Genomic DNA, 23,234 nt, shown 5'->3' on the forward strand with positions numbered 1-23,234 from the left:
CATCATCATCATCATCATCATGGTAAAGATCATCATGAAAACCCCACCCGAAAATTAGATGATAATGATTATTAAAGAAATTAATTCGTTGGCCAATTATTTGTTCAGTAATGATTAAGTTAATCATAATAATGATTGCTCACAATCAATCAAGAGATGATTTTGTTAACATATAAAAAAAAAGTTTCTCTCATCTTTTAACCTCCTTATCCTTATCCTTATCATCCTCATCTTCATCATTATAACAAACCATTATTAGTGAATATCTCAGACCGGATCATCATCTTCATCATCATCTCTTTTATTATTTTCTCAATTTTTTTATCTCTCATCCGATAATCATAACCTTAAATTGTTTGGTAATCGATAGTTAATCAGGGAAATCGGAAACCAAAACTCAAACAATAATCATCATCATCATCGCTATCAGGCCAAACTGGACAGTTGACTCATTAAAACTTATCTCATCAGTTGATTGACCATAACAATGGACAATGGTCAGTCAATCATGAGACACATAAACACAAGAAAATATCAGATAATTGTAATCACAGAGAAAGAGAATCAATTTGATCACAATCAGAAACTTTCTTAACCTTGATTAAGTTTTTTTTTTCTATTCCTAATTCGTTGTAATCAAACACTTTGAATTAATGATTAACATGATTATTGGTAAACAAATGTTGATGATGATGATGATTCTGATTGTCGATGGCATTTAAATCCAAAGTCATCCTAATCAAGTTAATCAATAGTTTCACAATCAATGATTATGATTTCAATAGATGACAGGGAAATTGTTATTATTAAATGTTCACTGTTGATATTTAATTGATTGAATTAAAATGAATTACTCATTTGATAACAATCAAGATTGAATTACAATTATTTAGTTACAATTTACTTTTTTTCCCCTTACTTTAATCATTGGTGATTAAATTTTGATCCGGAAAGAGTAACCCAATCAATTAATTGCTAACTAAACTCTTAAACACATCATCACAATCAACGACATTTAATTTAGTTACAAGTGTTAATTGTGATCTGTTTATATTATTTTCCTTGTTAATGTTTACAATTAACTAATTGATTGGAAGAGAGAGAGAAAGTTTTAAACCGGAATTATTATTTTAATGATTAAAGTTAATTGTCGATTAACCTACGTTAAAGTCTCACAATTAACCTTGAAATTGATTATTTATAAATCAATTTGAATTTGGTTGTTGTTGTTGTTGTTTTGATTGTTGATTATGTTAAATATAAACTGTTCTCGTCCAACAATTAGTGAATTTATTGTTAATTTACTAATTTAGTTAGAAGATATTTTTTCCTATGGATTTAATTTCTCTCTTCTTATTTGCCCTCAGGTTAAATTTTAATTTTCTTCCTCTCAATTTTCTGGTTTATTTTAAATTGCTTGTTGATTCTTTGATTACAATTAACTCGTGATTTCTTGGGAATCGTTAATCGTGAACGCAAAGAAACAAGTTCATGGTCTTGATATTATAATAATCACAATCTTACTATTATTAACATACAACATGATTAGTTAAATTGTTTGATGAAATAACTAATAAGCAAAACACAATTCAGATCTTCTTACCTGTTCATTATTAATTCTTGTAAATCTCAGTGTGTTGATTAGATTATTGGAAATTAATTCTTCCATCATTATGATCATGAATCATTCCTTTGTCAATAAAACTACTGGTTAATTATCATTGATTGCTAAGTAAAATCTGCTAATCACCAGGATCGTTAACTGTAGTTGATTGTTTGATATCCGGCTGTTTCTTTTTTTACTCAATTCTTTCATTTTGTTATTTTTTTTCTCTTACCTTTTTTTTCACCGCAAATATAATTATTTCAAATTCATCTTCTTTCATTCAGTTGACCTTGAGATTATTGATTGGCGACCTTCAATTTTTCAATAAACGAGTTTCAATTCACTCATTTTCCTCCTTAAATTAGCTCATAGATGGCGATAGTTACTCTTTTCTCTTTCTAGTAAAACTTTCGCCATCTGGTGAGAATCCAATCAACTTGAATTTCTCTCTTTGTTTTGATTTTTAAATTTTCTTTTTCTCTGTGATTAATCATTAAATTAATTGTTTTCTCTTTTATTCTTTTAATTTTTTTTAGTAAAAACGTTAATTAATCCATAGAATATCCTGACAACATGGATATAAGACGAATGAAAGACGATGAAAAGCTGATTATATGTAGAAAATATTTCTATGGTAAATAATTGATTCTTTGTTTATGTTTACACCTTTTCTGTTTTGATTTGTGATTTTTATTATTTTTCTGAAGATTTTCAATAACTAATTTTGTTTTTAACTCTTTCTTTTTCCTTTCAGGTGGATTTGTGTTTCTACCTTTACTTTGGCTCATGAATGCGGTCTGGTTTTTCCAGGAAGCTTTTATCTCTCAAAGAGATTATCCTCAAAAAAAGGAGATCAAACGTTATGTCGTATTATCATTTATCGCTTCTGGAATTGAATTAACTCTTCTTCTTGTGTGGATTATTTATTTCCAAAACAATCGAGCCACATCGGATTGGGGTGATTCATTATCCTTTCTTGCTCCAGCCGGTATTCCATGAGAGTGTAATATTACTCAAATTACTCTAGATGATATTTTCTATTTTCATTTTTCAAGTTGCTAATCATCCACATAGTCTGTCAATTGTTTCAACGATTGTTGAAAAAATAAAGGCGTTTCACCCTTGTGAATATATCTCACATCATGTATCATGTTCTGATATAATTTCCCCCCGTTCTTCATGTGGTCATTATTATGGAAAAATCTGTTAACCTTTAGGCAAAATGATCATATGGATACAATTGTTATGGAAAAATGGAAACCCAAGTGAAAAGAGTAAAGACAAAGATGGAAAATGAAAGTATCACGTTCAAAGTTAATATTTGGCCGAAACCAAAGGAGAGAAACCTGAAAGCTGAGAATCCATTAAGATTATCATGATTCTTTATGTAAAGATGATGACGATTAGAAAAAAAAAGATATACATTCAATCTCAATTAATGCTAACCAGCCAAGTTTCAGCTTCTTTTGGATCAGCAGTTACATCACTTGAATGTCTTCAATTCACCTAAACGATATTCACTTACTGTTACCATCATTGGGATGGAAAAGTCTATATCCAATATCATTTTGGTTAAAGGAATGATAATTACCATTATATTCATCGTGTTGATAAAAGGAATCATTTAATGGCCGATTTAATAGTTAACCAACATTAATCCATATTCACATGAGTTTATTCTTGGCGCATCTTCCTTCATCCTCCTGATTTATCATCCAAATTTCATATATGGGAATTCAAGGGAATGTAAAAGACAAAATAATAACTCAGAGACACGTAAAAAAGTTGAAAAAGCAAAGATAATACAAAGAATCCAGAGGAAAACTATAAACAAAGGAAGCTATTTACATGAAGAACTAGTAAACATTGTGAACAATGAGCTCGATGATAGAGAGAGAGAGAAAAAAAAGTTCTTTTTTCTCTTCCTGCTGAATATTCTGGTCAAAAGATTCTATTTTCCTCTCTCTCCCAGAATATAAAAGAAACATTGAATTTTGATTAGAAAAAAGAAGCTCAAGTTAACATATATACTTTTTTTTAATTCACCTCGAGGCGAAAAAGATAAAGGACTCACTCCCACTACCACCCATCCATCCACTCAACATGATCATCAATTGAATGTACATATTACAGGAAGATGAAGAAAAAAAAACTAAATTGCTAACCTTAATGTTGGAAAATATTGATTCGGTTTAACAATAGTTGTAACGTAATCTCCCTTGTGAATTGTTTCCAAATATGATTTACCATGAAAAACGCGGGATTCACTCATAATTTTATCATTTCAACATCATCATCATTATCATCATCAGTCTTATCTCCATCATCATCTTCATCATCAATATGATTCTATACTGTTCATCAACTCATTCATTTCTCAAGTCATGATTCTATTCTTGATTAATCTTCATCTGTACCTTTATCATTACCGGTTCTCATCATTGTTTCCTTCCTTCTTTTATCCATATTAGAATTGAGAATGATGATGAAGAGATGATGAGAAGAAGAGAAGATGAAGTTAGAGAAAAGAATCAGACCAACATGAGCAAAAGAATCTTTTCTTTCACATCTCTCTCTCTCTCTCTCTCTCTCTCTCTCTCTCTCTCTCTCTCTCTCTCTCTCTCTCTCTCTCTCTATCTCTTATACCATGGAAAAAGAAAGTAGATTTATGAGTTTCTCTGATCAGAATTTACTCTTTTCTCTCTATGTACAATAAGCTGATGATGATGATGAAGAAAAAAATAAGAATGATAAGAAGATGAGAATGTCGATGAGAAGAAAAGTTTCCATGAGACTTCAAAGTGATCCCGAGCAATTTCAATTTCATCTCAACTTTTAACTTGTCATGAAGTTAAATAGAAAAAAAAAATAATATCAATAAGTCAGAAAAAAGACTAAACCAAAATTACAGAATCAGAATTTCCTTGAACATTTTATAACATTTACTATTGTCAAATTGATGTTATCATCTGACTCTCACTTATCATCCTCATCACCATCATCTCACTTGAATATCAACATGGACAATAAGGTGTGACAATTCGTATAATTCGTGCAATCATTTGATTCCGAGAAAATTGATTCCAAATGAAAAGTAACATGGAAGAGAAAACTTTTCTATCGGAGATTCCAAAATATCCCTTCAAACTTTTTAACTCAAATAATTTTCTACATTTTCATGATTATCATTTTTTCTCATGATTTTCATCTTTTTCATTGGAATTTTATTTCCATTATCATTACACTGACCATTGGTCATTTTACCATAACAAAAAGTACCTTTGTTACATTTAGAATCTTTATCTGAATTCTAAACATTGTATAAGTAATAAGAAGGACAATTTATCATGATTACGATTTTTTAACAGTTTAGAACTTTTTTCTTTTACTAATTGTTATTAAATTGTTGACAATTCGTCTTTGCCAATGGACTAAAGGTTAGTTATAGTTTTAAGTTTGTGAAAAACAATGATCATGATTAATATTGGAATCTAATTGTAACAGTTAATTATCAATTTAGTGAACAAATTAACAGAAGAAGAAAAAAATTACCAGGTAAGAATGAGAATTTCATGTCAGACTGAGTTAGAATTAAGATGAGAGAGAGAGAGAGAGAGAGAGAGAGAGAGAGAGAGAGAGAGAGAGAGAGAGAGAGAGAGTAGAGAAAACAAAGAGATAAATTGATGGAGTAAATTTTATCATGATGATAATTTCAGATGATGAAGGATGATAATGATGATGAGGATAAGTAGGAAGGTATAAGAGATAGAGAGTAAAAAAGGTCAGTTGATTGTTGTTGTTGTTAACCAATTGAAGGGTAACTCGTCTCAAATAAATTGCATTTACAGCAATTGCTTTCAAATTTATCAGACTCAATTCAGGGAGAAACTTGAGTTCTCAAGAGTATCATGAGCATTTCCACCTCCATCCCCACCCACTCTTCATCCTCCTCTTTCATCTTGGACTTTTACTTTTTTTTACTTTCCTCTTCCTTTCACAATTGAACCTTAAAACATTAACATCTATTCCCATTCTAATAATATGAATGTAATTTTTTCTTCCTCTTTTTTTTACTTCTCTCTCCATATGATGAGTTCCACCTTCATCCACAAAATCATGTATAAGGTAAAGTTAAGAGTTTTCCAAGATCGCCTCTGGCCATTTACAAGTCAAGAGGCCAAGAAATAATATCTACTTACATATATTATAATATAATACTTTTTATATTACTCGAGAAGAGGAAAAATCTAACAAGAAGTTTCGAGTTTCTAACAAGGTAAAATAAAAGATGAAAGAAGAAAATTTGATAAAAAAAAGTTGAACCGTAAATCGACATTGACCATTATTAGAACTTTTATTATTAGTATCATCAGAATTTTTTTTTGTTCGAAATTGTATCTGAATACTCAGTTTCTCTCTCTCTTCCTCTCCTCCTTCTCAACCCAACATTGGAACTTATATTTACCTGGTTATTTTCCTCTCAAGCGAAAGGTCAAGAATTGGAAACTCGTAATTTAAATTTTCTCGATTCCATCGAAATGTTCAAATTTTCCTTCTTATTTCTTATTCTATTTGATGGATGTTCTAATAATTTATCTTCCATCGTATTAACCTTCTATTTATCTTCGCCCATCACCATTTCCATGATGATAATAATAACATAATATTCCAATGATTTGGAATTTTTTTTCTCCTCTGTTCTTTTCATGGGAGATAAATGTTTCCTCTTTGAACTGAAACTGAATTTTAACAAACTTATCAACTTGTGAGTTTCCATGAAGCCCAATGGATTGAAATAATAACATCAACTTTATTATTATCATTATTATCATATTATTGTTCCAGTTACCTGTTATCATCATGTAAAAATAAAGGTTTCCATTCATGGAATCATCAATTCTGAATATACTTTTAATATCTGCTGAACTTTTTTTTTACCTCCCTTACACTTACCATTGTACTTTATTGTTTTTTTCACCATAATCATGTTCATACCTGTTTCTCACCTTTGGATAATGAATTTTAATTTGAAAGAAAAAAAAATTGTTATTCTCTATGGAAGATATTGATTAGTAGTTATGAAACTATTCAACAGGGGAATCAGCTGCTCGATGAAATGATGAGTAAAAAAAAGTTGCGATGAACAAACATCAACATGAATGATAATTTGAGTGAAATTAATTCTGAGAATGAATTTTTTGCCTCCTATCCAACTGATAGAGAGTCCAAACAATATGTTTATTTGATTTGATAAAGTTACATGATGTTATTGAGGTTGAATGTTGGAATAGTGGATGATAAAGGGAAGAAAATTGAAGATAGGAGACTCATGGAGTGGGAGGTGGATGAGAGAGAGAGAGAGAGAGAGAGAGAGAGAAAGGGAGATCTGCCAGTGGGAAGAGTGGGAGTGACTCTCTCTCGCTCTTCTCGCTTCATCTAATAACATTGAATCATTTCAACTCTCAATAGTTTAAGAGTTAAGTTGTTCATTTTTTTTTCTTCATCTTTTTCCTGCTCATGATAATTTCTCATTTGAAATACATGATGATTCCGATTTAGAAATTGAAACTTTCATATCGAAGTTTGTTTTTTCTTCTTCTAAGATTAACTATGAACACCAACAATCAACTAATCATCAGAAAGTAATCAAACAATCATCGTAAATAACAACAGTTAGAAAGAGGAAGAAAAAACTTCGAGTGTATCTTTATGTTCATCTTTTGATCTTGTTCTTCCTTTTATCTCCTTAATCATCTTCTAGTCTCTCTCTCTCTCTCTCTCTCTCTCTCTCTCTTTCATCCTTTTCATCATCTTGTCATCCTTTTCAAACCGAATTGACTTTAACCTCTCTCATTGACCACCAACAGAAAGTAAAAACTTTTGGTCACTACAAGAGGGATAAAACTTGACCTTTACTTGAGTTAATCTTTCAACAGTCAAGATGATAATAAGTTATAAATTGTTGACTATCTGGATAATCCCAATTATTTACTCAATTTTAATTAAAGGTAAGCGATTACAATTTAATTACCATTTGATTATAATCCAAATGCATCTTATTGATAATTTATTTTGGATTTTAAGTTTTCACCTTTTATTTGATAACTTTGATTTTACTTCGGTGATAATAGTTTGTGATTGAATTAATTGTTCATTCATGAATCAACTATATATACACATTATCAACCTGTTCATAAATTGTGATTAAATATCAGAGGTGATTAACTTAACCTTAATTACAACTATCAACAACATGGTGAAAAAAAAAGTTCAACATGATTGATGAGTTTTTGATATTCATTATAATCATGGTGATGAAAAATAACATCAGGAAGGAAATGATATAGTTGATTGTTATTAACACAATTAAATGCTAATCAACTGTAAATCAGTGTTAATCAATGTTTACCAACAACATTAGCAGCAACAATTAATTATTGATCTAATTGTAACTTATATTAACCCACCAAACAATTTACTAATCACATTTGAAAAATTTTGTTTCTAAAAAGTTTCAATATTTTTGTGGTTGTTAATTGTTAGAGTAATTTAATTAAACTTGTCTTGGAGTATGAATCAGTTAATTGTTATTAATAATTTGCAAGTTTTAAAATGATTACATTGTATGATATAAATCAAATTGTAAACAAAAGGCGCGAATGTCGTTTCTCTGTCAAAGATAAATTGTTATTAAGTTGAAATCAGAATCTAGAGAGAGAGAGAGAGAGAGAGAGAGAGAGAGAGATATTATCATTACCATGAAATTTCATGGGGAAAATTTTTGTTACTTTCTCTGAATAGTTGAGGTGATGAAAGAAGATGAAATAAATCAAGTTTGAAAGTGAGAAAAATTTGTTTTCTCTTCTTGTCATCATCATCACCACCACAATGAGTATCATCATGAAAGTGTATTTCATGATAACTGAAACAAAAGAAATGATGATGAAAAAAACAAATAAATTCTGAAGGTAAAATTTATGAGGAATGTGAAGATTCAGATTCTTAATATCATCATGATGATGGAAAAGTGAGTGAAATGAACAAAATGAATTTGAATCCATGAAACATGCAAACAAACATTGAAAGAGGAAAAGAAAGTTCTGATGAAGATAAAGAAGATGATCATCATGATAATGATTCCAATGGAAAGTAAAAATATTGAGATTAATGTTGAACTTTTTTTTTTACTTCTCAACTCATTTCTCTTAATATCATATTATTATTTCTGATTCTGTCAATTGATTATCATGATCCTGTTGAAAATTATTATTGATAAGCATTAAAGATAATACCAAATATCATATATTCATAACAATTTTATATTTCATCATTTTCCACCCACAACTTTGACAGATTCAGTCTTTTACTCAGTAACCATGGGAATAGATGAAAGTTTTCAGTTAAAATTTACAAAATTCTTATTCTGTAATATTAATAGATCCTGAGAGATAACTGTAATTATCCATTTCTACTAATTGATTTGAAAAATTTCTCAGTTTCATTTCAGAGCATCAATCTAATTATCATGAAATTTTTTATTCTTTTACTTGATTTTGTTTCCTTTCATTTCATTCATGATCTTTGTCCATGTTGTGGTTAGTTCTGGGATATTGAACCTGATAACATGGGGGATTTCTGAAGATACGGACAAGGTTGATGATGATTATTTCAAAAGTTCTGATTATATATATATTATTTCTGGATCATTTTGTTTCATGAAATTCCCAGAGGTATTTTGAAAACCATTTGACAATGTTTATTGAAATAATTTCAATGTCAATGAGACGTGAGACAGTTTCAGAGAATATTATTTTCCAGGATAAGTTGAAAATTCTGGCGTAAAAGAAAATAAGAAAACGTTTTCTAGCAAAAGTTCAGTTCTGTTCAGAGGTTTGAATTGAATTTCTAAATTACAGAAATCATGACAAAATTTATATATATAATATAATAGTCTATGAGATGAGAGCCTGAAAACGAAAGTGTAACAAAATAAATAGAAATGAATAAAAGAGTAACAAAAAATTGAACTGGAAAAAAATTCATTCACAAGAATCATGATAATGTTGATTGTGAATTAAATGAATCAGATAAATTTTTCATTCATCTTATTAGTATTAACCTAATCAACTTTTTCCACCCATTATCTTGGATTTATATTAGTTTCTGTCTGATCACAATCAGCAGCAATCAACTGATAACAAGTAATATGTTATCATGATGTTGATAATGAATGATGATAATAAAATGAATCCAAATGATAACCAATTGAAAATCAATAGGCCATTTAATAAACAAAAACATTTCTCTGCTTCTTAAATTGTTACCGTTATTAACTAAATCATCCTCATCAGTCTTGTTCATCATCCACCATCACCATCACTACCACCACTTGATCATCATCGTTATACTGTTTACCTCAAGATTGTTAATTCTCATTGAATTAACTTGCTTATTGCGTGATTAAGCTAATTTAGTTTACGGCTAACTTACTGTTCAAATGTTTAAATCTCACTTGAACATGATCAACCCTCGTTTGCTCAATATATTATTTTTATCATGTAGTTTTCCCAGTGAAAAAAAAACAATAATCAAACATGATGATGATCAAGAATCAAACTGATAATAGATATAAAAGTTTCAGGGAACATGATGAATTCAGTATGACAATAATATTGAATATTATTACGAGAAACTGGAGGCAGAGTAAATTCTGACAGGGATATCATGTACTGAGAATTATATTAGCATTGTTGTTATTCATTATTAGAATCATTAAGATGATGATGATATGACAATAACTTTTTTTTATTTTGCTTCTTATTTTGCATAAGTTGATGTTGAAGATGATGATGATAAGCATGATGATGATGATGATCATGGTGATGATGATGGTGAAAGTGGTTCAATTAGTGTGATGAAAGCTAAATTGATTGAAGTGATTGAAGTCCCAATAGCTTTTGGTAAAAGGTGGTAGATTCAGAGGTTGATGAAAAAAGTTCCAACTTCTCATTATCTTCAACAGAATCTTCATCATCATGAACTTACCTTATCTCTCTCTCTCTCTCTCTCTCTCTCTCTCATTTCTCTAAGCTCAGATTAATTGATAAACTGATTTAATTGCGATGGGAAAGAGAGATGAAATTGAAATGAAGAAGCAAATCAATTGCAATTAGTTTGAATGAGGCGCAAAAGAAGCAGCAAGTTAACAGTAACAATTAACTCTTGATCCAGTTAATAGTTTGTATTTGGTTGTTATTTGTGAGGACAAATTAAGATAATATTAAAAGGATGAGGACAAATGATGATAACTTTGATCATTTACTAACCCAAACTGATTTAGTTGATTGTTATCCTCAGTTGGGAATCCACCTCAGTCTGTCATCAGAATTGAAAACTTCATTATTTTCAATGGCAAAAAAAGTAACATGAAAATTGAACAAAAAAAGTATCGGTTTTCATTCAATGCTCATCAGATTGATCATCATTATCCCAATCATCTGTTTATCTCATCATCATCATCATCATCATCAATAGCATGATCATGTTGCAAACAACAATAACAATCTAATTGAAATTTCAATGTTTTCAAGTTGAAAAACTTTTTGATGTTGATTGAAAAGTTCAACTGAAATTAAAAAGACTCAGAAAACAACATAACAAATCAATTATCATCATCTAATCACCATGAAAATCATCAACATCATCTCAACTTATCTCTTAGTCTAGAAAATTAAAATTTCCTGAATCTATATGTTGAGATAAAAATAGATTATCTTAGTCAGAACTTTTTTATCATGTTCTTTATTCATATATTTACGTGTGTGTGTCTGATCAATTCATGATATCATGTAGTCAATATCAACAGATGATCAATATAATTGAGATGAAAATGTTACATTATATCAGGTTACAGAAGCGGAAACAAAATAATCTCCAGTAACATTGAATTGTCAGAGTAATTAATCTGATTGGTCATGATGATGGACAATAACTCATACTGTTTATCATTGGGTGTGGTTGTAGATAAAAGTTCTGGATCTTGTGAAATTATCATTGGGAGAATGCTGAGTTTATGCTATTCTGTATTCATCAGAATTTCTTTATCACAATATTCTGAGTATTTTCCATGTTAAAATGTTTTCTCTGTTTTTTTTTGACTTTTCTGTAAACAATTTCATCTTTATCTCCCATGTTATCATGAAATTGGATTGTTTTGGTTCATAATTCAATAGCCCCTCAGGGTTAACCACTTGAACAAAAAGTTCCCATTTTTTGATAGATCATTTATTTATCTCCATGATGAAGCAATAACATTACATGGAAAAAATTCTATCAGTTTTTCGAGTTCAATCATTGGAATCAAAGAATTTTTGACTTTTGAATTTCGAAAATAAAAAGATAGAACTTAATAACTTTTTCGAATTTTCGATTTCTTCTTCTTATTATTAAAGTAACGGCCTTTTCCTTGTCAAATAGCTTGAAATTTATCATGAAACTTCATGATTGATGTTAAATCTTATTGTTCATATTGTTCATATGCTTTTTTTCTGATTCTAATCATGATGAATCTGAATATTCGTGAAACTTTTCAACAAAACATTAGAGTAAATAGCCGAGAAAAAATGTTCTAATCATCATATTCATCGGGAGATTAATCAATTTGTTCAGCTTTTCTGTCAATCAGTTGATTGTTGTCAATTTCACACAAAAATCAGCACAATTTTTCAGAACTTTCATCATTTTATATTCTAATTATCAGAATATTAATAAATTGGAAAACAGGATTGATACTCAATATTTACCGTTTCAAGGTAAATTGTTACATCGGGAATTATGAACATTCAATCCCCTCCCTGACCATTATCTCAGCATTCATATTATCTCAAGTGACCCTTGGAATAGTTGATGATATATAATGATGATCATATTCTGTTCATGATAATGTTCAATGATGATGAGTGATGTAGTTTTCTATGATGGAAAAGGTAAAAAACAATATCGAATTTATTTTTTTCCTAAGAATTTATTGTTAACAGGGAATTTCAGTTTCCCATGTTAAGCCACTTTCAGAACTTTTCAGTCAAATATGAAAGAGAGTTAACATTACATTCATTTGGAGATATTGTTCCCACTTCCACCTCTCCCTGTATTTCCCCACCTTCTCAATATCTTAGAACTTTTTTTTATTCCAAAGTTTTACCTTCACATGATAAGGGAAAAAAACTTAAGTTCCCATGAAACGGATTAGAATAACTCATTTTCAATCAATTCATTGTTCATCACTTTCTCATCATCATTTACATCTTGCTCATCTTCTTACATCTTCGAACATGTCGAACTCAAATGTCGAATTTAATGAGCTTTTTTTCTCAAGCTTAACAGAATTTTCATTTTTTTCTTCTTCTTTTTCTCCTTCATATTAGAACTTGTTAATCCCATCGATGCGATAATTCATGCTGATAATATGAATTATGATTAACTCTCAATGAGATTATTTTATTTCATTAGATTAATCTTCTTAATCTTTTCCCACCTTCTTCCTGTTATTAGAACTTTTCAACAACTTATATTCCATTATCATGAAAACTTGAATTTTCTAAATTTTCCAAAGAATTCATACCTTACTCTCTCTCTCTTTATTACCATTAAACTGAATTGTTTCTGTTCAATTGATTGTTGTTCAAATTTCTTACATCATCTTAATACTTTGATTGTAATTAGCTTGGATTGAGATGAGGGTGATGATGAATATTGATGATGATCAGATGAGACAGTGGATGATTAAAATGATGAGAGTAAAGTCAAATCAATTGAAACTCATGAGTGAAAATGAACTACTACTAATATATATTTATAAATGAAAACATGATGAAAAAAGATGAAGATGGAAAATATCAAAGGCCTTCATTTCTTGTTTATCATATGAAGATGAAGATGATGAAAAGAAAGGTAAAAGAAAAATAGAAAGAGGGTCAAAAGTATGAAGATAAAGATGATAACTTGTATTCATCTTCATCTTTTTCACCAATATCTCAAGAGACGAAAAGAAGAAAAAAATTATCAAAGAGTAATAATAAAGATCCATATAAACTCACATCCCACCACATGATCATCATCATCCTCATCCTCACCTTCTCATATTCATCATCATCTAGAATGTGCAACCCAGATGATAATCAGAGAGACCAATCAAAAGATACATTATATTTTTTACTATCATCATTTCCTTATCCTGTTGATTAGTATATTTAATTTACAGGATCAAGAAAGTAAATTAAAATTATTTGGCTAATTGTTTAACTTGACCACTTAAGCTGATTGTCAAAATTTTCACTCGGAATTTATTTTTTGCTTATTAAACATCAATGGTCATCAATTTGACCATAATGATGATTGAAACTTCATCAACACGATTGTCATGCTCGGAGAGTTGATCATCCTCATCATTGTTGTCATCACATTATTTTAAAAGCTTCATCCATCATCATCTTTAAGATGAAAATATTTTCATCCATTGAGAGTTGACATCAGCATCAATAAGATGAAGATGAAGATGAGAAACTTTTTTTGGTTTCTCTTTATCATCTTCATCCTTGATCATCAAAATTTACTTAATCCATTTGTACCTTAATTGTTTACTCAATTGTGATTAAATTTGTATCACCCAATGATTACTGTTAACTAATCATTGACTCGGTTTTAAATTAACTTATTACTGTTTATGATCATAATATTACAATTTGATTCTTATAAAACATAAATATATAAATGATTCATTTTATTTACAATTAATTAGATTAACTTTTTTACTACCGTTCTCATTAAGAGTTAAAAGTTTAATTGTAATAATCTTGTAAACAATTAATTGCCAGTTGAAACGGAATCAAATTGCTACTTGTAATATATTGATACACTTTAGATTAACTATTTAACTGTAGCAATTAATTTAAATATATCCAACCATTTGATTCAATGATAATGGACTAAACATTAATCAAATTGCTTAAATATTAATTTTAATTATGGTCAAGTAAATTTAGAACAATTTATCACAATCAATTTGGATTACTGAACAGGGGATTAAAGTGTCAACTAATTTTTACGAGCAATTAGTTGATTGCTAATATTGAGCCGAGTTCGATGAGCAAAATGTTGGAAGAGCAAAAAAAAAGTTCTAATCTTTTCGAATCTCAATAAATTCAATTATATTTTGATTCTTAATTGTTCCTTAATCACCATTAATGATTATCACTGATCTTTAATGAATGTTGATGTTATTAACTTTTCTTTATTGGGATAATGATTAAAGGTGAATCAACAAATGTTCAGATGAATGTTTCTCATCACATTAAATGCTATTCAGGTTCAACCGAGCTGATGAGATGAAGATGATGATCATCATGATAAAAGTTCAGTAGATGAATGAATTTATTTGCTTCTTTGCCTCTCATTGTGTAAGTTTATTAGTTCAGCTCATCATCATAATCATGATGCAATTGCCAATCAATGAAGATGAGAAGATGATGATGACAAATTCGCTTCGAAAATCTGATTTTTCTTCTTCTAATTTCATGAGACTCATATTCTGATTATCATTGAACTTTAAGCATGAAAAATTATTCAAAACAAACAATTAACATGTTCCAATCAATCTTAACACTATTTTCATGATGTTGGTAAATCTGATTAATGATTTCAATTGAATTATTCAGAGAAACCGAAAAGTTTATCATTAATTTTGTCTCAATTTTTTTTTTCGATTCCTTTAAAGTGATTAATCAGCTATTGTTAAATTGAGAGATTAATGTTGTTCAGTTGATCAGAACTTTTTTCATCTTCTTCACCTTCTCATCGTCATCATGATCAAAGGCAAATGTACCAAATTTGATTCAACTAATTTCAATTGATTGAAAGTTAATCTAGTTAATCTGGTGGTTAACTATTCATTCAATAGTTTAGTTCAATCATGAAAAATTCATTGGATCATTTCATTCAAGAATCATCTTGGAACTTTTTTTTCACCCGAAAACCATTCAGACTTTCAGCTGATATATTTATCATGAACTTTTTATTTCAGGGTAACTTTATAATGAACCTCAGTTTTTTTGTTACTTCTTCAATCATACTTATCGTGTTAATTTCATTCTCATTGCAGGACTTTCATGTTTAAGGATAAAACAATTCCAAGTTCCAAGATTATTATCTGCTGGAGATTCTGGCAGATTTATATGTGACTATGAATTAGATTATGGTGATCGCTTGTACTCACTGAAATGGTACAAAAACGAGACTGAATTTTATCGTTACATTCCTCATAGTTTCCAGAAGATTCAACTGTTCCCCATGCCAGAGATACCATTAGAGGTAAATAGTAACTTGATTATTTTTTTTTCTTGAGAATCAACAGTTTACATGGAGGGAAAAGTTCATGATAAAGTTGAGACAATGGAACATGAAACAAGAGCCAATGTAAGACTCAGAAACTCAGTGACCTGAAAGATTAAAGGTTTACCTTAGCCAATCGAGCGAAATCAATAAATTATAATAGCTTTTGATTCTGATCATTGACGATAATCAATTTGGTGATCATCGTTTTTATCATGATTCCATGAAGATAAAAAGTTATCAAGAAAATATTAGAAAATAATCAACAAGAAGCCAATACAGTTTATATTAGAATCGTAGATATGGTCAACCGATTATGAACTTTGTTCCTTTGAGTAACTTTGATTTGCGAATTTGCAAAACTTTGAGAGAACAAAATTTACAATCAACTAATTGTCGAACTTTCTAATTGAACAATTAGCTGCCAAAATCAGTTAATGGTACAACGATTGTTATTTCTGATGTTATTCCTGAGACCAGTGGTAATTATAAATGTGAATTATCAGCTGAAGGATCATTTTTAACTGTTCATCGAGAGCAAATGTTAATTGTTACAGGTAAGTTATTAACTCCATTTGATTGTTTATCTTAATCAGTAGATGTGGAAATATTCATACATTCTGCATCATTTCCTTTTCCGGTTTCATTGGTGATGAAAGTGATGATAATATGAAGCTAAAGGTAAATAAAGATGAGGATAAATTATCTTCTTACCATTGATTTCATCTCAATAGGATTAACCTTTTTTTTCATCATCATCTTATGGTTAACTTATTATTATTGTATGATCATCTTCATCTCTTCAGTTTTCCGGATTGATGAATCCAGAATTTTATTTTTCTTTTTCATGATAATCTCATAAGATTACCTGATTGAGCAAAATAACAAGTACCGAGTAATGATTATGATGATAATATATTTAAGGTGACAATCAAATTAGACTTGAGAGTAGATCAGAAAAAAAAGTTTCAACTTGATTCAGTTGTTGATTTGAAACTGAGCACATGATGAAACTGATCCAGTGACAATTAACTTGAATACTTGGTGGGAATATAAATTAACTTTACTCTTCTTTGATTATTGAATCATTTGGAGATTGTTAATTGTTACTCAGAAAATTCAGAGAAAGAAAGAAAGAGAGAGAGAGAGAGAGAGGGAGAGATTATAATTAATACTGTTTTCGCCGGTGAATATTTGATTAGTTGAAAAATTTTCTTTCTCATTTTTCTTGGTGATTTTTCTGAAAATTCTTGATATCTTCATGTTCCTGAGCTTTTCTGTTTATATTGTGACATGATTTTCTCACCCACTCAATCCCCCTCACGTTTCTGACCTTATTTTTCATCATGTTATTAAAATTGAAACAATATTATCATCACATTTATCATGAATTCCGGGAAATTCTGGATTTATCAATTCTTATTCATTCTAACGGTGAATGTTAATGTGAATCTCATTTGATTGAATCAAATTCTGTATGTTAATTTAATCTGATTGTTTCTTTTAATTACTAATTACAGATGGATCGATTTCCTTACACTGGAAAAGTTATCTCAATTTATTAATTGTTAACTGGTTAATGATATCGTTTAATTGTTTACCTGTGAGATTATAATCAATGGCGATTCCTGGAGATTGATGAAACTTTCTTGTTTCTACTATGAAAATGATAAAGATAAAGATGATGAAGATGCTGATGAAGACGATTGATCATTAACTGTAAACAATCAACTAATTGTTTACACAGAAGGATGAAGATGATTAAGGAAAAAATTTCTCCACAATCAACAAGTTAAAGCTTCAATGAACTCAAAGCAAACAATCATCAAGTTGATTATCATCATGATCAACTGGATGGTGGTGATGATCAAGATGATCAAGATGATCAAGATGATTAAGTGATGATAATGAAGCTCAATTAAATACCCTAACGAAGTGCCCAATCAACAACAATTAAACAATAATCTAATATCAATCTTTGTTTTCTAGTCAACATATCCAATCATAAATTAACATGATCCATTGGTTTAATATGAAAATGATTTGAAGCAATTAACTAATCACATCATTTAATCAACTATCAAGTTGAATAGTCCTTCATAATTATACAATTTTAATTGTAACTTTGAAACAATTAACTGATGACCAACACTATTAGCTGTGTGTATTTGTGTGAAAGTGTTAATTGTTGATCAATTATCCTCGCTGAGATAATAGTTAATTATTAATATAATCAAATGATTAACAATTGAAAATATCTGTTATCAGCAATTAAAACAAATCAATTAAGTGCCAAAAACAACAAATTATTAATCACAATTAAAGACTAATCATTTTCACCATTTTGTAGTAAATGTATTATATCAATAATTAATTGCCTATTGTAACAATTAACAGCCATTCTTGGAGCAATTAAAAACTTTTAATCATCAACTAGATTTACTAAATTGTAGCCAATTGATTAAGCTTTTTTTTCCTTGTTTAACTAAATTTGGTTCCCTTTTGGTGATCAATTTAATCACAATTAACGGTTTTCCCATATTCGTGACTATCCTTTAATCACATTGTTAATTCTAATTGATTGTGATGGTCATTTTCATGATTACAATTAAAGATTATTAGATTACCTTTATTATCACTGGAAACAATTAGAATTGAATTAATTTAATCAAACCAATTATTCTGGTCACGAAATTGAAATGAATACAAGTTACATGAAATGATTATAATCGTAAAGTGTTGTTGATTTAATTTAATTTACTAACAGTGAAAGTGGATAAATATGATTAACAATTAGTTAATCACTTGAAATTATAACAGATTAACATAAGTTAAGTTAATATTGATATTCTAATGTTAATAAATTGATATTAATAATACAAATTTGATTGCCTTTGTAAATTATGGTTGATCAGGTTGATTGTTTGCTGATTATCATCAACAATTTGGTTTTTAATCATTAATCACTTTTGATCATTTAATCCTAACCTTCAATTGATAATACTGAGTAATGATACTTTTGTTTGATTGTTTTATTTACTGGTCATCATTAATCTTGACCCAATGGTTTTCTCAATCAAAGGTAATGGTCAGTTAATGGACATGAAATAATCATAATTGAAAAAAAAATCTTACACTTTGATTTGTTGATTGTTGGGATTTGATTGTTGTTTGAGGTGAAAGTTTCAGGTTGGAGTCAGAATTGTAGTACAATTTAATTGTAGTTAATCATAGAGTGATATTGTTTTCAATGGTAAAAGAAACAATCAAAAAGTGAAAGTCTGATTTTAAATTAAGAGCACAATTTGATTTGATTGTTGGTGTCACAATTTATGAATATGAAATGTGTACAGATTGATTAAAGTTTTGGTTGGATTGTGAGAATAATAAAATTACAGAGTTAATTTTAAAATGATTAATGCTAAATTGTTGTGTTGATTTTTCATCTAAATTGGTTATTAATCGATAATTAATTGTCTTGATTTAGTTATAAATCTTTTGCTTGTTTAACATGTTGTAACATGTAAATATGATTTGAGCTTAATCTTTCAATGGCTTTCATTTGGCTCTCACAAATATCCTTGATTAAAGTTAATTGTTCCTTAAATTGGTCCAGAAGAAATTGAGTTGTCATAACTATGAGTGTAAAGAAAGGGACAAATGATTAGTAAATTGTGTACCGAAAGAGCAGCAATTAAATCAATGGTTAGTTTTAGGTGTATGTGATTTGTGGTTGGATCAGTTGATTAAGTTGATTGTTGGTAAATTGTTGAGAACTGGTTAACTTTTTTGTCTCTCAAGAGGAAACTGAACCTCAGGCCAATGTCCGAACTGTTAAATTATCATCATAATCAATTTCATATTCATCAGGTAATTTGTTTCGGGAAAAGATCAACAATTTAGCAAGGAAACTGGAAACCCAATTGATTTAATCAACATGTTCATCAACCTGATCAAGTTGTGATCAAATAAATCAATTGATTAACAGCAACATGATAAATTTATATTTTCACCAAGTTAATTAAATATTTGTTTTCTAATTGTAACAAAATTATAACTGTTGTTATGTCCTTTAGATATTGGGTTAAATTTGATTGATTTAAGCTTAATTTTTACAGTTAATCTGGTTTTCTAATCAATTTTTGATTGTTGCTGATCAACAATGTTTTGATTAACTGATTAGTTTTAAGGGGGACAAGAAATACCTTGAAATAACTTATTCAGTTAATTGTAATCACTTGATGATGATCTCATTTTAATCATGGTGATTATATTGATTATCATCCTTTTCTTAATCAATTATCAGCAATAATCATTGTGTTTATCATGTTTTTTTGCTCAATTGAATCAATTGCTAATCAACGTAAATCAATTCAATTGGTTGAATTTAAACTGAGGCCAAAAACAGGAAATTGGATCAAATTGTATTTCAAAATGATATCATAGCTTAGGAAAAACCTTAATCACAATTAAATAGGCTGATTATCAACAGATTTATCATCATCATCGAACTGAATTACTTGCTATTGACCCTGATACTCTGATGATGACAAAAGAATCAAGAAATTATCAAGGAAAATGAATTGAGAATGTAAACCAAATCAACTAATCTTCAGGCCTGAGACATTGAGAGATGAAATTTCAAATGTTAATCAAGAGAGAAAGTGAATTAAAATCAGAAATTAATTAGAGTCTTGATCAGAGAAGACAATTAATCATCACCAATTTACCTTCGTTTTTACCAGCTAATGGATCATCGCCTTGAGGTATTTCCCTTCCTCGGTCAAGGATCAATTTTTGACAAACGAAACCCGAATCACCATAACCACAGTTATCGGGTGTCCATAGACCATGTTCAGAGTTATCGTTTTTAATTCCAAGTGAAAATATTTTCATACATCGTTCAGATGAATAATCAACTGGTTCGGCATCGAAATTTGTATATTTAGGTGAAGACGAACCATCGGAAGTGGTCAGTTTATTTGGAGGTTCGACTTTAATCCCAATCCATGTAACCGGAGATTTGGTGAATCCGATTTCTCCGTAAAGATATTGGACCAAGGATCGTTGTTCTTGTTTCGATTCGATAACAATTAAATGACCTTCGTAAATGTTACGACAAATATATTCCGCTTCAGTGTAGTTAACATTATCCTTAAAATAACGGACACACTTTGAGGTCTCTCGATTAATTAATCTCCAACCATCAGGGCAAAAGGCACATGAGTATACTGATCATCAACAAGAAAATAAAACAACAATTAACTCAACAAATGGGATTAAAATATCAAAATTAAAGGGATAATCAACATGATTAAACTGTAAACAATTAATATCCATTTGGGATAATGTGAAAATCAATTTCTTACCTTAAATTGTCAACAAATGAAAAACATCAATATTTTCAACGTTTTGATGGGTTAACATGGTGATCATTTAGTTTTGAGACCAAACAATTAGCAAATTGTTAGACAATCATTGTTTCAATTAGAACAGAAATGAAGAAAAAATTAACAATATTGATTTGATTTGTTGTTAATTGTAAATGTAAACACTGAAACTTACCTTCAATCAGGGATAGAAACACAATTGTAATCAACAATTTACCAATTGGACAACGAAACATTTTACTTTCTGGTTTCAAGGGTTTTTACCTGGTTACGAGCAATTAAGTTAATTAATATTATGGTTTATTAATTTATCTTCAATTCCAGGAATTGGTCACAATTAAAAAGTTATTGTTGAGCAATTTAGACACAATTTATTATTCTATTGATATTTTTTCCTTCTCTCTCGTAATAGACGATTAACTTTAAGGTGGAAGAAAACAAAAAGTGAAAGATAATAATGATGTTGTTGTTGTCTTATTTTCTAATGATGAGGATGATGAAGATGATGAAGATGAAGATAAAAAAGGGAGTTGATTTTTTATATTCGTAATTGTAAAAAATTATCAATAGAAAATTTAAGTTTAATTGTAATCCACTAGAGAGGAAGAAACAACAATTAGTTAACTATGAAGGTTGTGAATTAACATTAGACTGGAAAAATATGTTTCTCTGAAGGAAAACAAGTATGGCCACTCACTCACTCTCTCTCTCTCTCACTCACTCTTACTCTCTCATCTTCCTCTTATCATCCTCCCTCTTCTCTGTCACCCTTTTCATCATGAATTCAATTCATTGAATGAGATAAATCAAGTTATTGGACGAAACAACTTTTCAGAATCTTCTCTCTCATCGGAAGAAACAAAAGATGAGGATGATGATGATGATGATGTTGGGCTTTTCCTGTCTTCTTTTTCATCACTTTTATCATCATCATCATCTAATCACATCCCTCCACCCTCATCATTACCTTAATTGTTTACGATGCTAAGTGATGATAATAGTTAGATTTTTGATTCTTCCAATGTTTGTCTTTAATACTTTTCCATTGGTTACTTTAATTTTCCTTTAATTGTATTCTTGATTGTCTTGTTAATTGTAATTTGTTTTCTTCTTCTTCTTTTGTCTTAATTATATTCTAACCTTGATTTAATTAAATTCTAGTGTTAATTATATTTCTCACGTTTACCTTTGAGTCTTTACTTTGATTTTTTTCTTTGATTAAAGTTTTGTTTTTGTTTTTAGTTTTAATTTGAATTAAATTGTTGCCATTTTCATTTATTTCATTGGAAATTTAATTGTTATTATTAGTTTTGTAAGTGTTAATCCATTCATCAATTGTTAACATCTTATTATTATTATTACTTAGCTGAGTGATAATCATGTTTCATGACGTTAATTGTTGTTGATCAGATTTACCGGTAAATTGACATTCATTTGAAATCTTTATCATTATTATCAGGAAATTGAAGCTTTTATTGAAAAATTAAATTCTCCTGTTGTTGCATCCGTTTCATGAATTAAATCTAATCAGGTTAAATTGTTATAAAGTGTCAATTGTCTGTTGATATTTGATTGATTGATTCTGGTTTAATTGTTTCCGTTAATTTTGGGTTAATAGGATTAATTGTAAATAACAAAGTTAATCAAATGTTTGCCTTTAGATCAACAACAAAGTAATATTATATATTTGCAAGGAGAATAAGATAAAATAAGATAAAATAAGAAATTAAACTATCCTCTGGATATTTTAATTAGCTAATTAACTTTGGATGATTAGGTTTGTTTTCTAATTTAATTGTTGATTTGATGAAAAAGTTTTTCGTTTCCCATTAGTTTGTCTCATTCTCAACAGA

At 29.1% G+C, this 23,234-nt stretch overlaps 3 protein-coding genes across 3 annotated transcripts; 2 read left to right on the top strand and 1 right to left on the bottom strand.

The window, feature by feature from the left end:
• Positions 1–2,043: 2,043 nt before the first annotated feature.
• LOC128391169 (gamma-secretase subunit pen-2-like) lies at positions 2,044–2,744 on the top strand. The gene is made up of 2 exons (XM_053351020.1): positions 2,044–2,240; positions 2,361–2,744. The coding sequence occupies exons 1-2, from the start codon at positions 2,180–2,182 to the stop codon at positions 2,603–2,605; spliced, it is 306 nt and encodes a 101-aa protein (XP_053206995.1). The 5' UTR covers positions 2,044–2,179; the 3' UTR covers positions 2,606–2,744.
• Positions 2,745–7,068: 4,324 nt separating this feature from the next.
• Positions 7,069–18,872, top strand: LOC128391165 (uncharacterized). The gene is made up of 4 exons (XM_053351016.1): positions 7,069–7,614; positions 15,762–15,970; positions 16,413–16,548; positions 17,512–18,872. Exons 1-4 carry the CDS (start codon positions 7,548–7,550, stop codon positions 17,604–17,606), a joined length of 507 nt encoding a protein of 168 aa, XP_053206991.1. The 5' UTR covers positions 7,069–7,547; the 3' UTR covers positions 17,607–18,872.
• A 133-nt stretch (positions 18,873–19,005) lies between these two features.
• Positions 19,006–22,032, bottom strand: LOC128391163 (snaclec A11-like). Its single transcript, XM_053351011.1, has 3 exons — positions 21,557–22,032; positions 20,722–21,222; positions 19,006–19,627 (listed from the first exon to the last, which is right to left on the bottom strand). Exons 1-3 carry the CDS (start codon positions 21,615–21,617, stop codon positions 19,479–19,481), a joined length of 711 nt encoding a protein of 236 aa, XP_053206986.1. The 5' UTR covers positions 21,618–22,032; the 3' UTR covers positions 19,006–19,478.
• Positions 22,033–23,234: the final 1,202 nt, after the last annotated feature.

Source organism: Panonychus citri, unplaced genomic scaffold (assembly GCF_014898815.1).
Source record: "Panonychus citri isolate SS breed McGregor unplaced genomic scaffold, ASM1489881v1 Contig00134, whole genome shotgun sequence".
Classification (NCBI taxonomy): Eukaryota; Metazoa; Arthropoda; class Arachnida; order Trombidiformes; family Tetranychidae; genus Panonychus; species Panonychus citri.